This window comes from Zootoca vivipara, chromosome 14, assembly GCF_963506605.1.
Source record: "Zootoca vivipara chromosome 14, rZooViv1.1, whole genome shotgun sequence".
In the NCBI taxonomy this organism is placed as follows: Eukaryota; Metazoa; Chordata; class Lepidosauria; order Squamata; family Lacertidae; genus Zootoca; species Zootoca vivipara.
Window position 1 is genome coordinate 52,754,368 of NC_083289.1, and position 13,293 is coordinate 52,767,660.

Below are 13,293 nucleotides of genomic sequence, written 5' to 3' on the forward strand. Positions count from 1 at the left end.
GGCCGCCGGGGCGGAGATGAGCCCCGAGCGGAGGCGGGAGCCGAGCGGGTCGCGGCGCCACCTGGTGGCCGATGGGCGGAGGAGCCGGACGGAGCAGCCGGGATTAGGAAGAGCAGGCGTTTCTGGGGGTACTCGGAGGTACGCAGTACCGCCCTCCAAAACTGTTCGCAACGTGGCACTTACTGAAACAAACTTCATAGTGAGTCCCGGCACCTTTTTTCCCCTTTTCTTTTCTTTTTCATTATTTTCTTTTTTTTATTTTGACAAAAGTAATTACCCTAGGCAGTGCTTGTTTTCTAAAGAAATGTTGAGGGGTGCTCTCATTTTGACTCGTTTTATATTTCAGATCCGGGGAAATAAATACTGTAAATGGACAAAAGGACAAAGATTCACAAAACGTTTAGGGGTAGGCGTCCCCCCCAGAAAGAAAAAAAGCACTGATCATAAATCAATAAGAATAAAAATGTGCACACACCCCCACCGAGACCATTCCATTGTAACTATCCAACCTCCCAAAATTTCAACACCTCTTGCAGTGGTTTGACCCATTTCCGTTTTAACAGTAGAAATTCTACAGAACCCTCCATATGGCCTCAAAATCACTTCTCCTGCATATTCCCCACCTTGCCTTAATGATACATGCTAATTTATCATTAATAGCTATATACCCCACATCTTTATACCATTCTTCCATTATATACTCTGCTTGCCCCTTCTACTTGCTAGCTATAATAATTCGTGCAGCTGTCAATAAATTTGTGAGCTACCTCTGGACTTGGTCAGCTTTAACCAGTGGTTTGTTTGTTTTTCTGGAGGGACGCAGGGGTATGCATACCCCTAAATATTTTGTGAATCTTTGTACTTTTGACCATTTACAGTATTTATTTTCCCCAATTTGAACTATATAAATAGTGATTTTCCTGAGTCAAAATGAGAGTACCCCTAAACATTTTGGGGGGGGGGGAGTACTGGCTTTAACCCAGTGATTTCTGTTATCTCCTTAAACACCCTTTGCAAAAAAAATGTACATATTTACACCCCCACCACATATGAACATAATTCTATGTTTCCTGGAATCCCCTCCAACATAACACCGAATATTCCTTTTTTCATTTGATTTAATCTGACTGGTGTTACCATAAATACCATCTCCAAGCTAATTTATAATAATTTTCTTTTATTATTATGGAGAACATTTTCAACGTACCTTTCTCCCACATTTCCCCACAGCTTTGACTATCTATCTGCCCTGTTGTCTCCTTTTCCCACATCTCTCTTATTTCTTTGAAGTTCTTGTTTTCCCTTAACCACTTCTTTCTCCTTTTCTTTTCTTTTTTTAAAGCACTAACTCCATACCCTCCAACATGTCTACAATGAAAATAAGGATCACTGCAGATGGTGACAGCAGTCACGAAATTAAAAGACGCTTGCTTCTTGGGAGAAAAGCAATGACAAACCTAGTTACAGGTAGGTAGCCGTGCATGCACACGAAAGCTCATACCAAAATAAAAACTTAGTTGGTCTTTAAGGTGCTACTGAATGACAAACCTAGACAGCATCTTAAAAAGCAGAGACATCACCTTGCCTACAAAGGTCCGTATAGTTAAAGCTAAGGTTTTCCCAGTAGTGATTTATGGAAGTGAGAGCTGGACCATAAAGAAGGCTGATCGCCGAAGAATTGATGCTTTTGAATTGTGGTGCTGGAGGAGACTCTTGAGAGTCCCATGGACTGCAAGAAGATCAAACCTATCCATTCTGAAGGAAATCAGCCCTGAGTGCTCACTGGAAGGACAGATCGTGAAGCTGAGGCTCCAATACTTTGGCCATCTTCATGAGAAGAGAAGACTCAATGGAAAAGACCCGGATGTTGGGAAAGATGGAGGGTACTAGGAGAAGGGGATGACAGAGGACAAGATGGCTGGACAGTGTTCTCGAAGCTATTAATATGAGTTTGACCAAACTGCGGGAGGCAGTGGGCAGTGGAAGACAGGAGTGCCTGGCGTGCTCTGGTCCATGGGGTCACGAAGAGTCGGACACGACTAAACGACTAAACAACAACAAAGGAAAAGTGGGACATTCTGGGATCAAATCAGAAACCAGGACGGCTTCTCTAAATCAGGGATATCCTTAGAAAACAGGGACACTTGGAGGTATAATCAGGGCTTTTTTTCAGCTGGAGCTGAACTTGGCTCTTGCACCTCTCCAGGTGGGCACCTGTTATAATTGCCATTATAAGAGATCAAGGGAGAAGTTCATGCTGAGCTCCGACACATATTTTTCTAGAAAAATAGCATTGATGATAATGATGATGATGATTTCATTTCCATGCTAAGGTTACCAGGTGTCCCCGCTTCCCGGGGACAGTCCCCAGATTTACAAATCAGTTCCCATTCAAAATCTATTGAAGTTGAAAAGTGTCCCCAGATTCATTGAAAAAAATCTGGTAACCTTACTGCTATGCCAAGATGATCAAGGGTCTGGAAACTAAGCTTTTATGTTTAGGGAAGTTTTTAATATTTGATGTTTTATTATGTTTTTAATCTGTGGGGAGCCACCCAGGGTGGCTGGGGAGGCCCAGGCGGATGGGCAGGGTATAAATATATTATTATTAATAATAATAATTGAGTCCAGTTTGGTTTGCAGGCCACAAACATCAAGCACAGGGGGACACTCACAGCAAAAAGAGCTATTTTGCTCACCCACAGATGGCGCCTTGCCAGTTCCATAGAAACAGTTGGAAAAGTAGACAATTTTGAGTCAGAGCTCACCTTCCTCTGAGTCACTGCAACCCACATTTTGGCAGCTACAGCCATTCAAGAAAATGAATGGTTTTATTACCGGTAGTCGAGGTTTCTCCTTTTCAGAACTTGCTGCTGGTAAACCGGTGCCCCATTTCTGCCCTGTTTTGCTCACCTTTGGAAGATTCCCTACCAACCTTTGGCGAGGTGGCCCCTTCCAGTCGTGTTGTCATCCGTCCCTGTCATTTCTAGCAGCCGTGCCCTGTTGTAAGTTCCAATGCCACCCTCCACCCTCGAAGCAGCCCTAGCCAGTGTACTGGAAAAAGCAGATCACCCGTGTCGAAGCAATGATTCTTCAACATCAGCTTCGTTGGACTGGTCATGTTTTGCGGATGCCTGATGATCGTCTTCCAAAGCAACTACTCTATTCTGAACTTAAAAATGGAAAGCGTAATGCTAGCGGTCAACAAAAGAGGTTTAAAGACTGTCTCAAGGCAAATCTTAAAAAAAAAAATGTAGTATAAACACTGACAACTAGGAAACACTTGCCTGCAACGGCTCCAATTGGAGAACAGCCTTTGCCAAAGGTGTTGTGGGCTTTGAAGACACTCGAACTCAGGACGCAAGGGAGAAATGCGCTAAGAGGAAGGCACACTTGGCAAATCCACACCGTGATCAACTCCCACCCGGAAACCAATGTCCCCACTGTGGAAGGACGTGGGGATCCAGAATTGGCCTCCACTGTTAAGACTGTGTTCATGGAAGACCATCTTCCTCGGCTATGAGGGATCGCCAAAGAAGAAGAAGAATGGTGGGGGGCATTATGGGAAATGGGAATGGTGCCTAGGCCCAAGTGCCCCTTCTGTGGGCATCCAATGAAACTGAGTGTTGGAAGATTCAGGGCGGATAAGAGAAAGCCCTTTTTCATGCAATGAACAGATAAACTGTGGAACTCCCTCCCACAGGAGGCAGGGAGTGTCGCCCACTTGGATGGCTTTGAAAGAGGATTAAACTAATTCATGGAGGAGCTGAGGCGATTCATGGCTACTAGTCACAAGAGCTGTTCTCTGCCTCCACGGCCAGACGCAACCACACTTCTGAGCGCCAGCTGCTGGAAACCACAGGAGGAGAGAGGGTTCTCGCACTCGGGTCCTGCTTGCTGGCTTCCCATTGGGGCAACTGGTGGGCCACTGGGAGAACAGGATGCTGGACTCGATGGGCCATGGGCCTGATCTGGCAGACTCTTCTTACTTTGCCATTGCTTGGTAAGAGCCTCCCAGGACCCCGTCATGGGGTGCAGAATTGAAGTGGTAGGTTTGTGCATCTAGAGATGCAAATTAGCATATGCAAATGTGATGCAAATCTGCTCTCCTTTGTGGCAATGCAGAAGTGGCAGCCTACCCCTGGGCTGCTCTATTACGGCAGCAGGATTGGATGAGAGAATGCAGATTTTTTTTTTAAAAAAATTGGACACATGTGAATCATTTTAAAACATGACACACAAACAGCCCCCCCCCCCCGGAGACATTTCAGGGTCGTGTTTTGGTGCCTGGGGCAGAGAAGCAAACAGCACACCAATTCAGGGTCCGTTGTCCCTGAGGCCAACCGAGGTATTTGGACACCTGAGGCAAATAAAAAAACCTTTAAAAACAAAGCAATTATTTCTCTTTCTTGGCTCCCAAAATCAGCCCCTTGAGGCCACTGCCTCCCTCTGCCTTGCTGGGCTGAACCCACAGAGGCCTGACCCAGTGTTGCCTTCTCCAGGATTTCACCCTCTCTAGAATCACAGAATTTCAGAGTTGGAAGGGATCCCAAGGGTCACCTAGCCCAACCCCCTTCCCTAAAATGGGAATTTCTTCAGTCCAGCTGTTGTGGTCGCGGTGGTTGATGGAAGGCGGAGTTCAAAACATCTGGAAGTTTGGGGAAAGTGGCTTTCACTGGTCACAGGCTTTGTTCCAATGACTTGCCCTTCCCATCCCCAAAATGGCCCAAGGTCGGAAGCCCAAACCCCTTCCCCAAAATGGAAGGACAAAGAGACAACGGCAAACAAGGCATCTTTAATTATTATTATTATTTCCAAATCTTATTCCACGAGAAACAGTCTGCCCTAACATGATCTTTAGTACAATCCATATTAAATAACACTGTGTTAACTACAAGATACTGATTTTAACAAGAGACAAGTGGTTTTAAAACAGTTGGGTTCTCCACCCACCCCCGTTTCCCTGTGTGTCTGTATCTCATCCGCAGTTTCGTTCACAGACATTCTTCTCTGAAGTTACAAATTTGTATGAAAAGTTAGTAGAAAACATTTAGGACGATTGTAACAGCTGCCCCACTGCTGATTTTACGACAGGAAGATCTTACAAAGCATAAAAACAACCAGAAAAATCGGAGACTTTGGGAAATCCAAGGTTGTCTGGATTTGCGCAAGGAGAAGGTTTGTAGAAGTGGGGGAACCATAGATCAGATGCCTGTCCCAACCTGGCGCCCTCCAGATAATTTTGGACTACAACTCCCATCTTCCCAGACCTTTGAAATTGGGGCATGGTTTGTGAATCTAACAGGAGAATCAGTTCCATTGCTACCCCCGATGGCAGCCTTTGGTCCATTTACTGTATTTATTTTCCCCAATTTGAACTATAAAATGGTGATTTTCTTGAGTCAAAATGAGAGTACCCCTAAACTTTTTTTAAAAAGAAAAAAAGCACCTTTAATCAGACTTTTAGAAGACAGCCCTGTTTAGGGAAGCTTTTAATATTTGATGAATTGTTGTATTTTAATATTCTGCTGAGACAGACTGAATTAGAGGCTCACACGAGCCTGCAACCAGCTATCTGCTGTGCATATAAAAAGGGGAATGTAACTCTGCTACATAAAGGAACTTGCTAGCGCCAGTTAGGAAGGATGATAATAAACAATATATCCTCTCCTGCCACCCTGATCATTCCCCCACACAGTTGGGGGCAGTAATGCCAGTTGCCTGAAGCCACAGGAGGGGAGAGCCAGAGAGGGCTGCTCTTGCGCTCAAATCCTGTGTCTCCCACTGGGTCATCTGGTTGTCCCCTGGGAGAGCAGGATGCTAGACCAGGTGAGCCATTGGCCTGATCCAGCAGGCCACTTCTTATGCTCTCCACGTGCCTTTGCCTGAGATCCTTCATGGGGAAGGAGCAGCTATCTGGACTCGGCATTTGGTCCTTTGAAAGAGAAAGGCTAGCAATTCTGCAACCATTTGAGTAACAATTTAAAAAGCACATTTGATTCTCCAGCCTCTCCACGTGTCCCAGTTATGTTGGATGTGTGTGTGCATGGGGGGGGGGGGCTAGTGTCTAGATATTTAGTCTGTTTACATTTTAACATTATTGCCTTCCATTTAGTCAGTAAGAGCTAAAAGTATAAGTTATTGGCATTTTTTAAAAAAGGTATTCCTCTACTATTTTGGAAACAGAATTTGAAAAGACCTGAATTTCAAAGAACATTGAAATTTCTCGTTTTGCTGAATTTCCTGTGGAATTTCAGTGCCATCTGATGAAGGCCCCCTCTGCACCAAACGTGACATTTTAAGCAGTCATGGCTTCACCCAAAATATCCTGGGAGTTGTAGTTTGTTAAGGCTGCTGAGAATTGTTGGGCGACCCCTGTTCTTCTCCCGGAGCTCCAATTCCCAGAGTTGCTTTAACAATCCATCCCTCTTCCGAGGGAACTCTGGGAATTGTAGCTCTCGGAGGGGTCCAGGGGTCACTCAACAATTCTCAGCACCCTTAACAAACTAGAGTTCCCAGGATTCTCTGGGGAAAGCCATGACAGCTTAAAGGGGGATAATACTGCTTTAAAAGAATAGTGCGGATGGGGCCTAAGATTAGATAAAGGTCAGTTAAAATGGGCTGAGATGACTATGAAACAGGATCTCTCTCTTTCCCTTTTGCAGTGAAGGGGGGGGGCAGATCCCTTCTGGACCCCAGAAGCTTTTAACACATTGCTCTGCAGTTTTCATGGCTTGATTCAAAGTACCTTAAAGTGAGCTGCAGCTCTGAAATGCATTAGGTCTTTTCCTTCCTTCCTTCCTTCCTTCCTTCCTTCCTTCCTTCCTTCCTTCCTTCCTTCCTTCCTTCCTTCCTTTCTTTCTTTCTTTCCCTGCCAGATATTCTGTTAGCTCTTCCACAAGGAATTGTCGAACGAAAGAATCATAGGATCATAGAGTTGAAAGAGACCACAAGGGCCATCCAGTCCAACCCCCTGCCAAGCAGGAAACACCATCAAAGCATTCTTGACATATGCCTGTCAAGCCTCTGCTTAAAGACCTCCAAAGAAGGAGACTCCACCACACTCCTTGGCAGCAAATTCCACTGCCGAACAGCTCTTACTGTCAGGAAGTTCTTCCTAATGTTGAGGTGGAATCTTTTTTCTTGTAGTCTGAATCCATTGCTCCGTGTCCGCTTCTCTGGAGCAGCAGAAAACAATCTTTCTCCCTCCTCTATATGGCATCCTTTTATATATTTGAACATGGCTCTCATATCACCCCTTAACCTTCTCCAGGCTAAACATACCCAGCTCCCTAAGCCATTCCTCATAACGCATCATTTCCAGGCCTTTGAAAGGAATGGCAAGAGTGTCTGAGATTTGATGACTTCGAGATCCCACCCTAACTTTGGCTGGTAGGAACTAACGGCACAGCGCTGGTGCTTTTTAACAGCTGCCAAGCCAAACCCTCAATTTCTGAAGAAGTGTGCATGCACACGAAACCTTATACCCAGAACAACCCTAGTTGGTCTCTAAGGTGCTAGTGGACAATATTTTAATTGTTTAATTTATTTCAACTGTGTCGGACCAACATGGCGACCTACCTGAACCTCAATTTCTCAGTTTCAATCCTTGCAGGATTAAATTCCAGGGAAGTTCTGCTTCTATCCCAGACAGCCTTTTGTAGAAATTGCTCCTGCTACCCCGAATGAAGCTTCTTTCTATCTCATCGGACTCTCAGTTCATCTGCCCCGTCTGGCTGTCCTTCCCATCAGCTGGTATCCTTTTTCTAACTGGAGGTTGAACCAGGGAACTGAGCCAGGGACCCTCTTGCCCCTAGGCTAAAGACCATGACCTCTCCAACCACGAGGCTATATAGAATGATGACTTTTTCATTTTTGTAAAATCTTAAAATTAAGGCTTGGTTTTCCTAGTGGTGGGAAGCGGCTCAGGGCTGTGCTCCTTCCAATGATGGAATGTTGCTCCCTATCCCTGCACATAGAAACAAAGCCTGTCAAGGAGGAAGCCAGGCACAGCACTTTTTTCCTCCTGACAAACTCATTTTCTATGTACAGACGGCTTTCCCAAGTGGTCCTGTCATCTGAGTTCATGCAATCCAAAAGGGCATATCATTTCATCCCCTGCCTATTAGAAGCAGGTTGAGCATTTTAGGACACTGCGGGAACCAATAGGCAATGTATTTATGACCGCATCCTGCGACTGACGGGCAACAGATTCTTAGCCCATTCGCATCTTTTCCTGTGGTCATTCGTCACATTCAGAAGTCGCCAAGGGAAACAATCCTGTTTCCATCGAAAGGTGTGGAAACGGCTCGGCTGAAGATGTCATTTCCAAGTCCGCAACGTCCAGACAAAAGTTGGAGATTCAGATTCTGTGGCTTCCAAAAAAAACTAGCCTAAGCATTTGACTGTCTGGCCCTTGATTGTCCATGCTGTGACATCACAGCAGCTAAGCCAATTGCAGCCAGCAAGGGAGGGGCAGATTTTTGTGTGTTTGTAGGAAATGAGACTACAACCAGTCAGTTATGATGGGTTCTCTGCTGACTGGTATTAATGTAAATCTCCTGCCAGCTTCCTATTTGGTTTCCTTGCTACCAGTTTGTGTCAACGAACACTTAGGACCACGAGGACAGACACTTCCAAGTTCCTCCAGAGAGAGGCCTGTTTATCTCCCTCCCCCCTTGCCTTTTCAAGAATATCCATTAATTGTTCGCTTCATTACAAAACCCTTGCCTAAAAACACTGATTTATAAAAAATAAGAATAGAAAAAAACAACCCTTGGGGCTTGGGCAAGTTTGGCCAAGGAAATAATACTAAAGACCACCACCTCCCATCAGGAGAAGGAGGAATCAGCACAGGTCCATGCCTCCCAAGGGCGAACCAAAGGACGAGAGTCTGTTGGAAGGCCCACCCCCCAAATTGCTGGTACCTCCAAATCCTTCTTCTTAAGGCACCTGTCTACCTGGAGGTTTCTGCCTCGACATCGCTTGGCCGATAGAGGTATCTCCAGATGGCGTAATAGTGGGTGCCAGCTCCAAGCGCCACGAAAAGGTGCCAGATGGCATGGGCGAAGGGGATGCGCCCGTCGCTCTTGAAGAAGACGGTGCCCAAGCAGTAGAAAAACCCACCAGTCACCAGCTCCGAAAGGCCGTCCGTGTTGGGCTGCGGCAGCCAAGCAGAAAGAAAGGCCAGCGATCAGTGATCAGGTGGCGGAATCCAGGGAGCAAAGCCACAAGCCCCTCCAAGCGCCCCTATTTCCCAGGGACGGTCCCAGATTTACAGAAGCCGTCCCAGTTTCTGATTTGACCCCAGAATGTCCCCCTTTTCCTTAGGATGTCCTTATTTTCATCGGAGGGTATGGAGTTATGTGGCTCCCTGAGCCGAGGAGATCAATTCACAGCCTTTAGAAGACATCTAAAGGCAGCACTATATAGGGAAGTTTTTTTAAATGCTTAATGTTTTATTGTGTTTTTATATACAGTCGTACCTTGGCTTTCGAACTGCTTAGTCCTCAAACGTTTTGGCTCCCGAAGGTCACAAACCCGGAAGTGACTGTTCCAGTTTGCGAATTATTTTTAGAAGCCGAATGTCTGACGGGGCTTCCGCGGCTTCTGATTGGCTGCAGGAAGCTCCTGCAGCCAATCAGAAGCCGTGCTCTGCTTTCCGAACGTTTTGGAAGTCGAACAGACTTCTGGAACGGATTCCGTTCCAAGGTACAACTGTATGTTGGCAGCCTCCCAGGGTGGCTGAGACGACCCAGTCAGATGGGCGGGGTATAAATATTATTATTATTATTATTATTATTATTATTATTATGGAATAGGATGTCCCTATTTTTATCAGATAAATGTTGGAGGGTATGGAGAAATGAGAAGTGGCGGCCCCATTTCATGGGGTTCAGGCAAGATCCCTCAAGAACCCCATGAAATTTTGGGGAACTCTTATGAGATCTTGTCATGGAAGCTACCAGCACATTCATGTGATGCTGGCAAGTGAGGGAGGCTGTTCCCATTTTGCCTCAGGTGGCAAAACAGAACAGGCCACCCCTGGGTACCCACCTTTGGTGGGTGCTAGACGTTACGAGGAAAAACGCAGGACTCTCAGCCCCACGTAACGTGAATCTTATTCATCTAATGTGCTTATATCCCGCCATTCTCCCTATGTTTCTGAGCACAATTCAAAGTGTTGGTGCTGACCTTGAAGCTCCGATGGCCTTCTGGCGAGAAGTGAGGTTACAGGGAACCAGGCAGAGGGCCTTCTTGGTGGTGGCTCCCGCCCTGTGGAACGCCCTCCCATCAGATGTCAAGGAAATAAACAACCACCTGACTTTTAGAAGACATCTGAAGGCAACCCTGTATAGGGAAGTTTTTTAATGTGTGACATTTTAATGTATTTTTAATCTTTTGTTGGAAGCTGCCCAGAGTGGCTGGGGAAACCCAGGCAGGTGGGTGTGGTATAAATAATATTTTTTTATTATTATAATATTGTTATTCCCCTGCCCCCTGCTCGAAATGCAAGGACAGGGCCATAAGTGCAAAATCAGTGCACTGCACTCCACCCCCATAATAATAATAATAATAATAATAATAATAATAATAATAATAATAATAATTTATTATTTATACCCCGCCCATCTGGCTGGGTTTCCCCAGCCACTCTGGGCGGCTTCTAACAGAAAAATAAAACACAATAATCTATTAAACATTAAAAGCCTCCCTGAACAGGGCTGCCTTCAGAGGTCTTCTAAAAGTCTGGTAGTTGTTTTCCTTTTTGACCTCTAGTGGGAGGGCATTCCACAGGGTAGGTGCCACCACCGAGAAGGCCCTCTGCCTAGTTCCCTGCAACTTGGCTTCTCGCAACGAGGGAACCGCCAGAAGGCCCTCGGTGCTGGACCTCAGTGTCCAGGCAGAATGATGGAGGTGGAGACGCTCCTTCAGGTATACTGGACCGAGGCCGTTTAGGGCTTTAAAGGTCAGCACCAACTCTTTGAATTGTGCTAGGAAACGTACTGGGAGCCAATGTAGATCTTTCAAGACCGGTGTTATGTGGTCTCGGCGGCCGCTCCCAGTCACCAGTCTAGCTGCCACATTCTGGATTAGTTGTAGTTTCCGAGTGACCTTCAAAGGTAGCCCCACGTAGAGCGCATTGCAGTAGTCCAAGCGAGAGATAACTAGAGCATGCACCACTCTGGCGAGACAGTCTGCAGGCAGGTAGGGTCTCAGCCTGCGTACCAGATGGAGCTGATAGACAGCTGCCCTGGACACAGAATTAACTTGTGCCTCCATGGACAGCTGTGAGTCCAAAATGACTCCCAGGCTGCGCACCTGGTCCTTCAGGGGCACAGTTACCCCATTCAGGAACAGGGAATCCTCCACACCTGCCCGCCTCCTGTCCCCCACAAACAGTACTTCTGTCTTGTCAGGATTCAACCTCAATCTGTTAGCCGCCATCCATCCTCCAACCGCCTCCAGGCACTCACACAGGACCCCACCCCCTGGGACACTCGTAACGTACCATGGAGAGAATGACCACCGCAGGCAGGAACCCCATGATGACATAGCATACCAGTTCCACCAGCTTGTATCTGCAAGAAAGGAAAGCAACTTCTTTTGCGATGCAAATGATTCAGGCTGGATTCATTCACGAGGAATCCGGGTTTAATTTTCCATAATTTCCCCGCAATTAAAAACAGGAGGCGTACATAAGGGACAAAAATCTGGGCTTGTGAAAAGTGTTTCATTCCACGAGGGGGTGCTGTAAGCCAACTTTGCGCCAGCCGTAGATCGATGAGCATAAGGGTTTAGCCACACATGGTTTGCCTTGTTAGATTGCTAGTTCCTTCATCTGTGGGGTAGGGACCCCAGTACAGACCCAGTACTACTGACCGGGTCGATTTCCCCAGAGCTAAACTCCGCTTTTCAACTACTAATGTGAAAAGGTATTTCGAAACCCTTACATTTGCTGTTTCACAATTTATTATTATACTAAAGGTAAAGGGGCCCCTGACTATCAGGTCCAGTCGTGTCCGACTCTGGGGTTGTGGCACTCATCTCGCTCTATAGGCTGAGGGAGCCGGCGTTTGTCCGCAGACAGCTTCCGGGTCATGTGGCCAGCATGACAAAGCTGCTTCTGGCGAACCAGAGCAGTGCACGGAAACACCGTTTACCTTCCCGCCAGAGCAGTAACTATTTATCTACTTGCACTTTGATGTGCTTTCGAACTGCTAGGTGGGCAGGAGCTGGGACCGAGCAACGGGAGCTCACCCCATTGCAGGGATTCGAACCGCCAACCTTCTGATCAGCAAGCTCTAGACTCTGTGGTTTAACCTGGGTCCCATATTATTATACTACCACTGTATTTTTACCTAATGTGTTTTTAAGAACATAAGGAGAGCCTGCTGGATCAGGCCCATAGCCCATCTAGTCCAGCATCCTGTTCTCCCAGTGGCCAGCCAGATGCCCCTTATGGGAAACCCGCAAGCAGGACTCGAACACAAGACCCCTCTTCCCTCCTGTGGCTCCCAGCACCTGTTATTCAGAAGCATTGCTGCCTCCAAGCCTAGACATCGTGGTTGGTAGCCATCAATAGCCTAATCCATGAATCTTCTTTTAAAGGCATCTAAGATGGTGGCCATCATTGCCTCATGTGGGAAGGAGTTCCGCAGGTTAACTCTGCGCCACGTGAAGATACCTGGGACCTTCTGCGTGCAAAGGACTTCTGCCCTGTGTCACTGTGCCTCCACCCTTCTTGTTGGAGCTCAGCGCCCTTGGGGGGGGGCTATCGAGGTTTCGACTCACCGTTCATGGAAAAAGAAAACATAGATGGTCCCAACGGAGGCCATGATCCAAATGATCCAGCGCATGTGGGAAGCCCAGGGTCCCAGCTCCCGCAGATTCAGCCTGGGAGAAGAACAGAGACCATTGAGTGCTTGAGAGAAACAGGAGCCTGGAAAGGGGAAGAGAAAGAGACAAACACAGACAAGGAAACACACAATTCCAGAACAGCAAGAGAGGAGGGACGTGGGACTGCTATGCTCACTTATGGATATTATTATTATTATTATTATTATTATTATTATTATTATTCTGCCCTATTCCCAGAAGTCTCAGGGCGGTTCACAGAATAAAATAAAAATATAAAACCACAAAATACATAATCAAAATAAAAACAACAACCCAATAACACCCCTCCCACACACAACCCCCCCCCCCCATTTAGGTCAGCCAAGGGCCTGGTTGAAAAGGGACATTTTTGCTTGGCACCTAAAGGTGCATAATGAAGGCGCCAGGTGAACT

At 46.5% G+C, this 13,293-nt stretch overlaps 1 protein-coding gene across 1 annotated transcript in view; it reads right to left on the reverse strand.

Annotated features, from left to right (window-relative positions):
* Window positions 1-6,557: 6,557 nt before the first annotated feature.
* MMD2 (monocyte to macrophage differentiation associated 2) overlaps window positions 6,558-13,293 on the reverse strand; it is a 31,597-nt gene continuing 24,861 nt past the window's right edge. The window contains exons 7-9 of the mRNA XM_035131586.2: window positions 12,796-12,897; window positions 11,513-11,582; window positions 6,558-9,160 (exon numbers count right to left, since the gene is read on the reverse strand). Coding sequence (XP_034987477.2) covers window positions 8,957-9,160; window positions 11,513-11,582; window positions 12,796-12,897 — 376 coding nt within the window. The 3' untranslated portion in view covers window positions 6,558-8,956. The remainder of the gene's footprint in view (window positions 9,161-11,512; window positions 11,583-12,795; window positions 12,898-13,293) is intronic.